Source organism: Cariama cristata, unplaced genomic scaffold (genome assembly GCF_000690535.1).
Source record: "Cariama cristata isolate BGI_N322 unplaced genomic scaffold, ASM69053v1 scaffold19301, whole genome shotgun sequence".
Lineage (NCBI taxonomy): Eukaryota > Metazoa > Chordata > Aves > Cariamiformes > Cariamidae > Cariama > Cariama cristata.
Window position 1 is genome coordinate 38,027 of NW_009598942.1, and position 14,036 is coordinate 52,062.

The 14,036-nt window shown below is 37.5% G+C and overlaps 1 protein-coding gene across 1 annotated transcript; it reads right to left on the minus strand.

Moving 5' to 3' along the window:
* Window positions 1–1,196: 1,196 nt before the first annotated feature.
* Window positions 1,197–13,832, minus strand: RIBC2 (RIB43A domain with coiled-coils 2; the record flags this gene model as incomplete). Its single annotated transcript, XM_009709516.1, has 6 exons — window positions 1,197–1,278; window positions 2,267–2,433; window positions 3,571–3,798; window positions 11,068–11,186; window positions 11,851–12,195; window positions 13,751–13,832. Coding segments are annotated over 6 exons (1,023 nt in total), but the record flags the coding sequence as incomplete, so codon positions are not given.
* Window positions 13,833–14,036: the final 204 nt, after the last annotated feature.

A 14,036-nucleotide genomic window follows, 5' to 3' on the forward strand; every position in this document is an offset into this window, starting at 1 on the left:
CTCTCTATTTTTATTAAGGGTTCATGATCTTAGGGGTCTTGGACGTTTGGCTGAATCTCTCGTATCTCTTTCATTCTTTCTTCTGCTTTAGATCATTAAGTCTTCTAACCCTTTTTCCAGTCCTCTGTATGTCATCTCTTTCCTTTCTGTATTTCATTTTCTGGTTATATCCATCATCCGTTTCTCTTGTGCAGTTAGTTTCTTACATTTCTTCTCCATATTTTCTTCCCATGTGTTTCACTTGCCCATTTTTCAAATATCATTGTCTGGTTCTTTCATTGCTAAGTCAGGTCTGTAACCACGAAGACAGGAAGCAAACTGTTTCCCTGAATTACCCTGCACAAGCTGAGATTTTTCTCCTTGATTTTGTTTGGTGCATGCCTGCTTTTCCTCCTGTCTTCCACCACATCTGTAAACTCTCCCTACACTCTCCTTTAGAGGCACACGACTCAAACTTTCTCTATCATTTCTAATGAGTGACTGTGTATGTAGGAATACTCTCCCCCATGCTTTTCCCCACTTACTACAACACACATTTCATTTCTGTGTCATGCCTCAATGCTATAATCATCTCAGTAACTATCGAAATCTTCTCTTCTTGTTCCTGCTATTCAGGAAATAAAAGCAGTATTTCTGACCAACGTGTCCATTTCTTCCTCTTTACTTGCTTTTGTGTCTGGCTGCTTTTTTTGCTTTTAAAAAACAAAACCAAAAACCAACAAAGAAACACACACAACCAAACCACAAACAAACAAAACCAAAGCTTTCTGCCTAGGTCATCTTTCTTCCTTCCCAAAGAATCTGCTAAGCGTGCATCGCTTGTGATCTGTGTCAGGCAGCATTCCCCTCTGACCAAGTTGCATAAAGTAGCATTATATTTTAAATTTTGGCTCCTTTCCAGAAATTGATTTCTGAAGGCATGGATAATGTAAATATCACAGTTAAGCCTGAGACACAATAGTCAAACAACCTACTACTGAACCGACTAGTACTTTTTAGAAAAACAATAAAGTTTAAAAATTACTATGTTTTCCTCTTCTTAGAATAGGTGTCATCTAGCAGACTTCTTTAGCTTTGAGTGCACTGTTTGAACAGGGCAGGGAACAGATAGAAATAATAAACCATGGGATTGCTCCATTAAAAACTTTAATATGTCTACATACTTCTGTATATTTCAGGTCGATTTATCCAGAATGTCATCGGCTGGTTGTATTAAACTGTGCATAATACTGGTCTGTTGGAAAATTTGAATATGCTTCTTCTTTAAGATAAATGTTCCTAGCAAGAAATGAAAAAAAAAAAAAATGCAGTTAGTAATTGTTTTGTCATTATAATATAGAAGTAACCTGAGAAACCTGAAGAAGATGTAATGCATAAACACTCATAAATGCTCATAAAATTCAGAATTATTAGAAATGGAATTTAATATATGTAGATCTTTTTCTCCAAAATGTATGCTATGTCTCAATATAGCTTTTTTTTTTTTTTTTAATCCTAAAATAACCTTCCAAAAATCTCACAGTGAAAAACTAAATTAACACAATTCTGAATTTTTCCTTTCATAATAGGAAAGCATCAGGTACTGGAAATTCTTTTGCAAAATGTAAGTATGCATGCACGATGGAGAAAAAAAAAGAAAAAAGAAAACAAAAAAAGACTGGAAGAATAGAAAACTGAATCTCTTGGTTTGATTTTTTTTTTTTCCTTCACATATTATCTTCATCCTTTCCCATTACAGCAGACACAAGACCTGTCCACCAAGATATGTCCAGTGGTTAGCTAAAGGTTCATCTAGTTTTGTCATACATTACGGAAAAGCTCCATTTGTGCCATTAGCTTAACCATGAACTATCAGAAACCAGCAGTTCTACTGATACCCATCCTTTTTTTGTTTCAGAAAACTTGGGTGAATTAAATAAACATGTACTGGTTTACACCTGATATCATTTTCTGCTAATTGTTAATTGTATTTATTCTCTATTTTGCTCATGTATATAAACCATCTGTTGTCAGTGGAACACTTTTAAGAATTCCAGCTACTACTTCATACACGTAAGTCAGTAACTATCATAACCTACTCTTGGAATATTGTTTAAATTGTACTAAAAACACACTTAAGCTGAATTGTTTTTTTAAAAATTATAAACTTGTAACAAGTGCATTAAAAAAGTAACAACCAATACAAGAAAAAAGCTGTTTGAAAGCCAAACTATTTTGTTAATGGTAAAGAGTTTTTATTGAAAAGAAGACAGCTTTTGGTGCTCACTTTGATTTCTGCTCCTGAGATAGCTCTGCGTTTAAGTTATCTAAAGCTCGGCGGCGTTCCCGATTCTGTCGTTGTTGATGCCGCTCTAAAAGCAACTGCGCTCTTGCAGCCTGTATGCTTTGCCTGTCCCATTCAGCATCTTTTCGGCGTTCTTCCTCTTTTAGTCTCTACAGGAGTGAAAAAAAAAAAGCTTCATTTTCTCGTTGTTCAAATATGAAACAGTATATATAAAGTCAGATTGGTAAATTCATCCAAACAAACTTGCTTGCCTTTACTGAACACTAGGGGTAGCATTTGAAATAGGGAGAAAAAGTACGCATTATCAAACTAGGTAGGAGCCCATATATTAGGCAGAAGTAAGATACTACAAATAAGAAAGCTGTCCTTTTTCCAGGGAGCAAGACACTCCTACCTCTGCACAAGGTAAGAAAATTAGAGTCTGCTGCCTGGCAGAAGTAGATTACTATTTCTCTCTGACATATTGGCTTCCTCTAAAAACCCAGAGCAGCAAGACAATTTTTTTTTCATAATTTTTTTTTTTTTAAGTTCTTGTTAGCAAGAATTGTAACTTCTTGAGGTCAGAAGTTAGTAGACATTGGTATGGCTTATAATACGGCTAACTCAGTCATTTTGGCTGTCTGCTTCCATACAACTTTAGAGCAGCAATTATCAGCAATATTTAGTTTTTCTATTGTAATTGTATCCCAGAGCATGGCTCATAGTTGTGTGGGATGGTAGAAAGGAAATTCCTTCACATTCATGAACTTTTAAGACTTTGAAATATGAATGAGCAGGACCTGCTTCTATTTGTCTTGCTCGAGTACCCTTGAGCATGAGAAGACTGCTCCAGCCTGCCCTGCTTTCATCCTCAGCTCCTGGCTCTTCTTCCCCTATGGAGCAGCCCACTCCTGCCTATCCCTTGCAGGCAGCTCACGCAGTCTCAAGTTCTAAACCGCACCACGAAGCCTGGGTCTCAGGCTGCGTAGGACCTTGCTCCTCAGCTGGGCCACCATGGACCATGCCCCAAGATGCCCCAGGCCCCTTGGCCCTGGGCTTCATAGTAACCTTCCTCCCAGCCCAACACCAGGGCTCCAGCCCACTCCTGCTGCTCCATGACATTTCCCAGCTGCTTCAGAGACACTGTGTTCAGTTTGATTGATTAAAGTTTGGATAAAATTCGGATCAATGGAAAACACAGTCTTATAGCAGGATGTGTAGAGCAAACGATAATATTTTATTCTACAAACAGTGTCTATAATATTATTACAAACAGGAATACAGAATATGCACATAAGCTTAAATACCAGTTTCTCCAGAACTTGCTGCTGTTGAGTGTAACGGATTGCCATCAGCTGATCCTGATTCATTCCCTTCCATCGATCTGTGATCACACGATGTCTACCAAAGGAACTGACTGCTTGTTCAGGGTTTTCAGAAAGTAAGTCCCCTCGAAGGAGGCTGGAAATTTCATCCATGTCATCTTTCATTTTTTGATACTTTTCCAACTTCTTTCTCTCAGCTAGTTCAGCAGCCTAAATTCAGTGAAAGGAGAGAACCGACGGTTAATATTTTCTCTTGTAAATACTAAGTGATGCAACAAAGTTAGCACATCATAGCAGATTTCTTTCCAACTTGCATACAGTTGTCAACACAGTATCACATATGAATACTATGATCATGGTCTTATTGGGCAAGATTGAAAAATCTAATGGTATACATTTCTTTGATGTTGTCAGATCACACACAGCAAGTAATTTGGGGAAAAATAATTTTGTTTTATAAGAAAAAGTCAGAATTAAATAAAAAACAATTTCACATTTATCCACAAGCAAACACCAGCTGATATTTGGAGGCTAGATACAATGAAATAAATTTGATAAAAATTTACAATCTTGAATCACTAGCCACTATATATATTACATACCAAATCTATGTGGAGAGCATGGTTAAGCACTCAAAACAAACAAAACAGACAAGAGTCTTGCCCATGTCAAGCCTGAAGATGCAGCCTTGAATCTGTTCCCTTTGCTGATACAAAATGCAAACTTGAATCACACGATGTGAATATATCTGTAGCATTAGAAACTATAATACGCATTTCCTATGGAAATCACTGTTCCTAATGTCACTATAAGGTCATAGTCTCCTATTCAGAGGAAATTTTCCCCTTACAAAACTCCAGAAAGCAAGTATGATGATTTTACTTTTAAAGTTATTACCTTCCAAAGAAGAATTAGACTAAGTAAACTAATTCAAAATAGAATGATCATGCTATGCATCATCCATTTCTAATCCTGTCTCATTCTTCTGTAACGCATGAACTAAAACATCTGGAACAATGTACAGTGCCAGCTTCTGTCTGCACAGAGGATAGGTAATCTCCTTCTTGCTAGGGCACAAAGAGCACAGATTGCCAGACCTGCCTCTCACATATGTAGCTTTACGCATATATCTTGACTGCAACAGACCAGCAGATACCCATCTCTCCAGTTTGTCCAGGATTGTCTCATGCTCTGTTCAAAAATCACTGGCTTGAGAATATTCACTTTGCAAGTTAAGCAGAACAGCTCTGTATTTTTCTTGCCTATTAGTAGTTCACTGGTTGGAACACACGCATTTAGAAAGCGGATGAGGACAAATGGAAAGTAAAAGGTTCTGCATCAAGAAAGTCACAGCAGGTAAAACAGTCTTCTGTGGCAATAAAGTGAAGTTGAAAATTAGTAAGCAGAGCAACTAGAAGATATAAACACCCGAGAACGACAGGACTATCTAGACGCACAAGTGGGAACCTGCTCCTTTGCAAATGTTATGGAGAAGAATCCTAACTCAGCAAGCACAGTGACCTGTGCCACCAGAGGAGACTGCTAATCTGGGTTTATCTCTACATTTACATTATGGCCTTCAAATCTGGATGACAGCAGTTCTCCGAAGCATCAGGCCTGGAGACTGTCAAAGAGCAACTTCTATTTGTTCCAAGCAAAAATGGACAACAACCTGTCAGCGATCAGACAGAAGAAGAAATAACAAATACTACTATCCTAGATTAATTAATTCCATGGCTGAAAACAGCCTTGTGGTTTTCATGAAAATAACAAAATTATGTGATGTGCAAACAAACCAATAAAAGAAAAGTTCATTTTTTTAGACTTATAAATTAGCTAAGCCACAATTTAACTTAGATGATGCAGAGAACTTCATATTTAAAAATACTTACCAGCCATCTAACAGGAATGTACACTCTACTCTAAAGCAAGAAAATGTGTACTTTTAGACAAATGGGAAAAACTCAAGCAAATCAAATTTCAAGCAGCAAAACATCAACTTCAGATCTAGTAATTCTCGGCTCTGCCAACACATGTAATAACATGTTGGAAACTAAAGGCCACTTTCCATCTCACTTAAGTCAGTGAGTACAATTTTTACCAGAACTTTAAAGCAATTTTTTTAATCCAAAATGCATTCCTTGAAGTTTTTTTTCTTCCCCCTCGAAAGACTCAATAACAACCTCAGAGGAACTATGACATTACAATTTCCAAGAAAAAAGAAAACAAAACACCCAAAGATTTTTCAAGCATATGATATTTTGGGACACTGAACCAAAATTAGCTGTGTATGTAGTTTTAGCTTATTAATGCTATAAATTGAGCAATTATTTTTTAGTTCTGAAAATGCTCCAGAGTAAATCATGTTTAACAAAGTCATTCTGGATGGACCTCACATAATTATTGGTCTATGATGAAGAATTATTGAAGCTTAAAATGTGTAAATTTTATTTAGATCACTTTATTCATGTCATTTTACTGTGATTTAGCAACAGACCCAAAAAAGGCACTTAGACCTTATAGCCCTAACCTTCTCAGTAAGGGGAAGAGCCTAAAATTTCTCAGCCACCTGCGAATCTTACTGGAGGAAACTCCTAGCTCTCTGCATAGCCACGCATTTAGCACTACTATACAAGGATTAATAACACTGCAAAACAAAGATTTTAAACTCAGAAAATGCATCAGATTTAACCTATCAAGTCAAATCCCTAATAAAACACAACTCATTGCTGTAGCATGGAAAAAAAAACAAACACAGATGCACAAATGCATGCTCCTTCATGTATTCTGATTTGTGGTCCAACATTATATATCTTCTCTACTACTAAATGCTTGCTTTCACTGTTGATTCAAGTCATAAAGCAAAAGAAGAAATGCACATAGATGCATTATGAGGCCAGGACTTCACATGGTTAGAATAACACCAAGTTTTGAGTGTGTGAGGAACTAACTGCTGTCAATACAGGACTAAAGGAATGTGCAGCTTCTGAAGTCCTTATCACTAAGTCACACAGCTCACAGATGACCAGAGTGACCTATCCAGGGTCTTAGGAACTTGTGAAAGATTATTTACTATGAAGATTATTATACTTGTCAATTATTATTATATTTGTGAAAGATTATTTACTATACAGATTATTAATCTGTATAGTAAATACAATTCCTTTCTTTGTATTACACAGATACTTTTCTCATAGTAGGGAATTGCATACCCAGCAGATTCAAGCTAGGAACTTCTGCTTTGCAAGGTCTTTTAAAAATCAGTACATGCACTACATTCCTTCATGCCTGAAAACATAGTAAAAATCTTGAAATATTGATGATTCTACATATTGAGTATCAAGAATAGGATGTAAGTGATAAAAGATATTTGCACAGCACACTTCAAAGAATGATAAAAAGTATCCCTTCTTCTTCTACGTTTAGGCATTCAAATATTTCATTTCAGGTGGAAAAAAAAGCTCCATGGCTAATGTAAACATATAATTTACTCAAAGCCTGAAAAGCTATTTTGCTGAAGTGGCTGCTGGCTCTGAATGTGTTAGTAATGGCATAATGTTGAGCGAGTAAGGAACCAGAATAACGCCATCAAATGTCCATGGTAACAACACTATCAGGAAAACTGTCAAGCTGTTGTGGTATGCCCAGGAATAAATTCTAACTACATAAGGTCTATAAGATTGTTAACAAGTCTACAAATATAAGGTCATTAAATTAGAGATCCTTCGTAATCACATCCTCTCATTTTCTTAGCATTATCTACAAAGTGTCTTGGAAAGGATTCAAGTCCTATGCTCTATAAAGCAAGAAGACTCTTTCTTTCTGATTTCAAGAACACAATTGGTGTATCTACCACTGTACTGCTAAACTGGGCGTTCCCAAGGGTTATTATCCTTAGTGAGAAACCTCTTTCTGCAACAGTACCATTCTGCTATGGAATCCCAATCACATCAAAAGAAGTGAAAAATATATATTCTAGTCAGAACTCTTAGGTAGCCTTCATTTCTGTTACCTGGCCTGCCAAATTAAAATGATTACTACTTATGTATGAATGATTTCAGAAGGAATAACTGACAGTTTAAGCTTGTAATAAAAGTCTTCTCTTATACCAAGGACAAAAGCTACGTTGGTATTCCTGGTTAACACATACTTAGGTGAGAGAACATCTGAGAGAAAGGATAGCATTAATTTTCTAGACACTACACACACATTCAAAATGCTTACAGTACAGGATCCTTCACCACTGGGAAGTATGGTACCAAACATATCACCAATTCACAGTCCTGCTCATTAATTCCAGAAGAACAAAAAGAACTATTAGCAATAAGTTTGTCAGCAATAGTCATTGGCAATGGTATTATGGCAAGTGGAGGAAGATGAACCACTGGCACAGCGGGCACCAACATCAAATCCTGCAGCAAAGACAGGCTGTGATGAACTGAGATACCCTACCTCCAGTCATCCCTGGGGATTCTCTACTAACTGACTAGCAGGCTGACCAAAAAATGTTTCTCCTGGAGAACATGACTTGCTGGTTTTTATGTTGTTTTTTTGTTTGGCTTTGGTTTAAAAAGAAGTATTTTTCACATCTCCTAAAGACACTGGCAATCGCAAGGACTACAGGTGATGACCATGGAGATAATAAAGCCAAGCTCTAGGAAATTTCTTCCTCTCTGAAGATGCATTCCTCTATTATACTTTATCCAAATTACAATAATTGCAGGTTGCCTTGGAAAGGGTGAGTTTGCTTTATGCCTTCCTTTACTGCCACCTCAGACTGTGCATTCACTCCTCCCAGTCAGATCTAGCAGTCACTCATTCTAGACCAGAGTTCTTTTTCTTTTGGATTTCAGAAATGATCTAACACCACCCTGAGGCTTCACAATCATTAGATCCACTGCAAGAAACACAGCAGAAAAAAAAAGAATGAAACGCAGGGAACAGGAAAAAGGAGTTGTTCTTTTGGCAGTCCCTGACAGGTAGAGCAAAACGCAGTGTCAGACTGCACCCTTAAGAGGTTATGGTCTTCAAACCGGGTACTCAGAATGGCGAAACTGCTGGAGACTTCTGTTCGATGCATTTGTGGTCAGATACAGACATTTCTTCTCTGAAGTTCATTCTCAGGCTGAATGCCCTAGTTTTCTCTCTTGGGAAAAAGATGTACAGAAAATCCCTCTGTAACATAGCTTTCTCTTAAGACAACATCACTGAAAGGCCTGGCAACTTGAAACCTCTGGCTTGCATGTTTAATAAGAAAAGCAGCAAAGAGGTTTTCCTAACCATTCAGCAAAAAAAGAAAATGCTGAAAACATTATTGTGGTCTTATCTACCTACCTCAGAAAGAAAAAGAGCTGCAAGGTGTAACTCCAATCTATACAACACAGCAAGGGACAGTAAGAACTAAGAGGAGACCGTCACCCCAACCTCCATTATCATGCCCTTATGTTAGAAAAAACAAAAAGCAAGTCTTTTTTATATATTTGATATGCACACAAGGCAAGTAGAATGTATATGCCCAAACATTAAAATCCACACCAAACACAAACCTCCCGCTCCACCCCATCCCCAAATCCTGTCACAAATTCAGAAACTTTTATGTGGAATCAATTGGTATAACAAAAATTATTTGGGATACTACCGCTACCGTAAGTGCACCAGCCACTTAGGGTACTTTTGTGGCTATTCATATAAAATATCGTTCAGTAGCCATGACTGCAAGCAGTAAAAGCCTTTTCATTTACCTTGGGCTATCTATAAACAAAATTATATGCCAAATGTGACCTGAAAGGCTCAAGCAACACTTACACAAAGACTTGCATGCTTATAGACTTCAACCAAAAGATACCATACTTGATGTAGGTAATTTAACTGTGGCTTATTTTTGATGTGACTAAATAAATTTAAAGCTAATTCACACCAAATATAGTTTAACCAAACTAATAGCATCCATGTAGCCCTTTGAGCTGTAGCTATAAGCCGAGCAGAAAACAAATATCTGTGCAGTAAGATAAAGAACTGCAGCATGACAGGTAATGATACTAAGACAGACAGAGAAAGGTTCATGTCATGTTTCAATAGGTTCCAAGGCATGCTTGGTAAACAACCAAGTGATATGTATGCAAATACCAAGGAAGCAGCCAAAGTGCCCAACAGTGGTTGTGTGAAATTAACATAAGCAATAAAGACAAAAATCTACTGGGAGTAATGTCTCCACACAAGCAAAAAGGAAAGCAGGCAGACACAGCTAAGATTATCCAGTGACTGATATAAAACCAGAAGCATGGGAGGCTTTTGCTGTACCCTCATTGACAGACTAAAAGTCCCTGAGAGATTGGGGACTTCTTGCTGCCCTCTGGTCAGCAAGCTGAGAACGAGGAGGGAGAATTTTGACAGAAAGTAACTAGACAGATACTTAGATCCTTGTAGAGGACAAAGTGAATCAGAGAATCTCAGAATGGTTTGGCTGGAAGTGACTTTAAAGATCATCTCGTTCCAACCCCCCTGCCATGGTCAGGGACACCTTCCACCAGATCAGGTTGCTCCAAGCCCCATCCAACCTGGCCTTCAACACTCCCAGGGATGGGGCAGCCACAGCTTCTCTGGGCAACCTCTTCCACTGCCTCACCACCCTCACCGTGAAGAATTTCTTCCTCATATCTCATCTAAATCTGCCCTCTTCCCGTTTAAAGTCATTGCCCCTTGTCCTATCTCTCCCTGCCCTTGTAAAAAGTCCCTCCCCAGCTTTCTTGTAGGCCCCTTTAGGTACTGGAAGGCTGCTCTAAGGTCTCCCTGGAGCCTTCTCTTTTCCAGGCTGAACAACCCCAACTCTCTCAGCCTGTCCTCAGAGCAGAGGTGCTCCAGCCCTCGGATCATCTTCGTGGCCTCCTCTGGACTCCCTCCAACAGGTCCATGTCCTTCTTGTGCTGAGGACCCCAGAGCCGAAGGCAGTACTGCAGGGGGGTCTCACCAGAGTGGAGCAGAGGGGCAGAATCCCCTCCCTCGACCTGCTGGCCACGCTGCTTTGGATGCAGCCCAAGATATGGATACGGTTGGCTTTCTGGGCTGGAAGCACACATTGCTGGGTCATGTTGAGCTTCTCATCAACCAACAGAGATGAGACTGACAGGCCTGTAGTTCCCCAAGTCTTCCTTTTCTCCCTTTTTAAAAATGGGGGTTATGTTTCCCCTTTTCCAGTCAGGAGGACCTTCCCCAGACTGCCACGACTTTTCAAATATGATGGATAGTGGCTTAGCCACTTCGTCCACCAGGTCCTTCAGGACCCACAGATGCATCTCACAGAGAATAGAGTAGAATAAATAGAATACGTTCTATCTTCCAATTACTGAAACAACCTTGGAAGTTAGATGCTAAGAAACTTGGGTGAAAACATCATTACTCGTTGTACTTTTGCTCATCTTGTTTTCCTTCGGTGTCTCCACTGTTTTTAAAAACAAACAAACGAACCCAACATTAATTTACCTGGGTTCTATTGAAATCCTTAGTAGCTGCACAAACAGCACGCCTGTTTTCTTCTTCTTTTCGTTGTTGCGCCATAGTCTTTTGGTCAAGTTCAATTCTATTCTTGTCATAAAGATCATCTAAATTAGATTAAAATTAAATTTAGTCAGTAGTCATGGACATAATGTGCCATATGAGTAAGCCACTACAAGACAGAGAGAAAGAAAGAGAGAGAGACAGAGGAGCTACAGCTGCAGTGGGCTGAATTACATAACTATGTCGAAATCCTACCAGCGAAGCTTTCCATCTTGGAATTTCAGGTGACTCATGACATCAGTTTATTATGTAACCCATCTTGTCTTAACATTTAGATAAAGTTAAAATGAAAAAGCACGTTAAGTACTGCAGAAAAAATATTTCATAACAAGCTAGAAAAGAAAAATCAGTATTATTTTGTCTGCTCTACAACCATAAAGACTGGACAATTTGGTCTGATGAAGTAAACATACTATCTAGCATGCAAAACATAGATGTTTTTTCAGAATGCTCTGATACTTCATTTGAGGTGTAAAACAGAAATGAAATCATGACATTATTAAATATGTATTTCTTAAGTGAGATATTGAATACATTAGAGCTTGTAAAGTAAAAACTGCTGCAGTATTTCCAAAAGCTGAATATTGAATATACTAACATACTGCTATGTCAGACTCTGACACAATAGGCTATACCATAGTTTTGTCAGTCAGATACACCAGAATTTCACAAAAAGGAAATTAAAACCGTATTATCTTCTTTTGTTACCTGCAAATTTTTGATTGGCTAATGCATTCTTCCAGTCTCTCTGTTGCTGAAGAGACCACTCTCTTAACTGCTCCTTTTGAAATTTCATCCTCTGATCATAGTTTAAGTCTTCACCCATAAACTTCTGCAAGCCAGATACAGTACATCGAGGATCACTGTCTGAAAGCCGAGCAGGTCTATCCTTCTTTAGGGCTTGCGGATCAGATAGGTCAAATTCACGTCTTGTTTCTGGCTTCTGAAAATTCTTCTGAAATTCACTGATAGCCTTATTTATGTTTCTGATATCATTTTTCTGTCGTTCTTCTAACATACACATGATCTTGTCATTTTGCTTCATTTCATTAGCTAGAGAGAAACGAACACAACGAAAATACAGTTCTTAGAAGTGCACATGTATCATGGAAGTTCACATGTAAGACGGAAAATAAAATTTTGAAGAGGAATAAATAGAATATAAGTCTTCAAACTTTTATACTTTGGAAAAGAGTATTTGATCTATGTTCCCAGCAAACACTCTAATGTTGGTAACATTTACTTATAAAATACTTTCAGTTTTTTAAGAATTAATTCTCTTATTAATGTTACAATGAAATATATGCATGTGAAACAAAGACAATAATAAATACTTCTAGAACTATGAGGTTTCATTTGATTAAAACTTGCAGTAACACATGAAATGTACTGTATACTAATTCTTCCCAAGTACTTTTAGTTTCAGTTACAACTGAAATGTATTAAGTTGCTTATTAAGAAAAAAAATTAAAATTGGGCTCCCAATGAAAGGAAGGAATACAGATAGTTGTTTCATAGTTCCAATGATTTTTCTAACCATAGCACTGAAAGAATTGGCTGGCACTGACAGTTTTTGAAGAGCTTAATAGCTCTTGCCCATTTAATCAAAATGCTGTAATTGATTTAGTTCTAAAGAAAAACAAACAAACAACAAACAATCCCACCCAAAACTAGCCATTTAAATATAATTCACAAGAAAAGATCATTTCCTCTGCTGCCAGACTACACATTGCTTCAGGCAGTTTCCTAGGAGTCAGAGTTTGATAGGTATTCTGCCAGGAAAATCACAAGCAGCTGTAGAAGCACAGCATGGAAGTTGGCAGCTCCATTCCAGCTCTTCTTGAAACCCACAGAGAGCTCAGTCTGTGCGACCTTTTCACATGATACCACAGGAAAGCAATCCAAACACAGAGGGCCACAAAGGGTTTTGAGGTCAGAGGACATGGATGAAATATTTGTGTGGCTACGCGTTCTGACTCAGCAATGGCTCCTACTCACAGCCCTGTTGTGCATGACTCATGCTTCTAAGATTAATAATAATCTATAGAAGATTCTACAGAATCTATATATTCTATTGAAGAATGGCCAGAGAAGAAAGCAATCTTACTCTACAAGAAAGCAATCAAACAAATTTGCCACCACTATTCTGAGAAGAACAGTATTAACTAAGTTTTTTTTAAATGCTCTCATATCTTCAGGTCTCTAAAGAATGCTATTTGTCAACACTTATTAAAAGAAAACACTGAAAATTCCAGCCTATTAGGAAATGTATACCAGTTTAATCATGGCAATCTAAATCTTAAGATACTGAGGAAAACAAATACTGTAGCAATGCAAATGTACAAACATAAATAGCACTGCACATTATAGCATTCAGTTTGCATGTTTGAATTTAAAAAAAAAGCCTACAATTATGCTTATAGATACATATATCTCTTAATTGATAAGATTTATATAGATAGAGCTATATAGCAAGATTCAAGGAGATATGCTCCATTTGGAAATAAATATGGCAGTTTGAAATACAAGAAGGGAAAAAGAAAGCCAGAAACAGAAGGTAAATTACATTTAACTCTTCACAGAAATACAACAGTATCTATGAATATACCAAGTTCTTCATTTCGTGCTTTTTCAGCTGCTTCTTGAATTTTCCTATCCTTGACCTGGGTATCCAACACATCTTTATCAATCTGTTAAAATGGAAAAAAAAAGCAGCTCTTTAAGAGATACTATGTTTGAAGAATTAAAAACAGGCATTGTCAAGATACATTGATTCATAATGCTACAAGATAGACATAAACCCAATACTAACAGAGTATATACACATCACTTTAATGTAGGTAACATAAAAAGAAAATCCAGAAACAGCAGTATTCTTGTTTGTTTGCTTTATT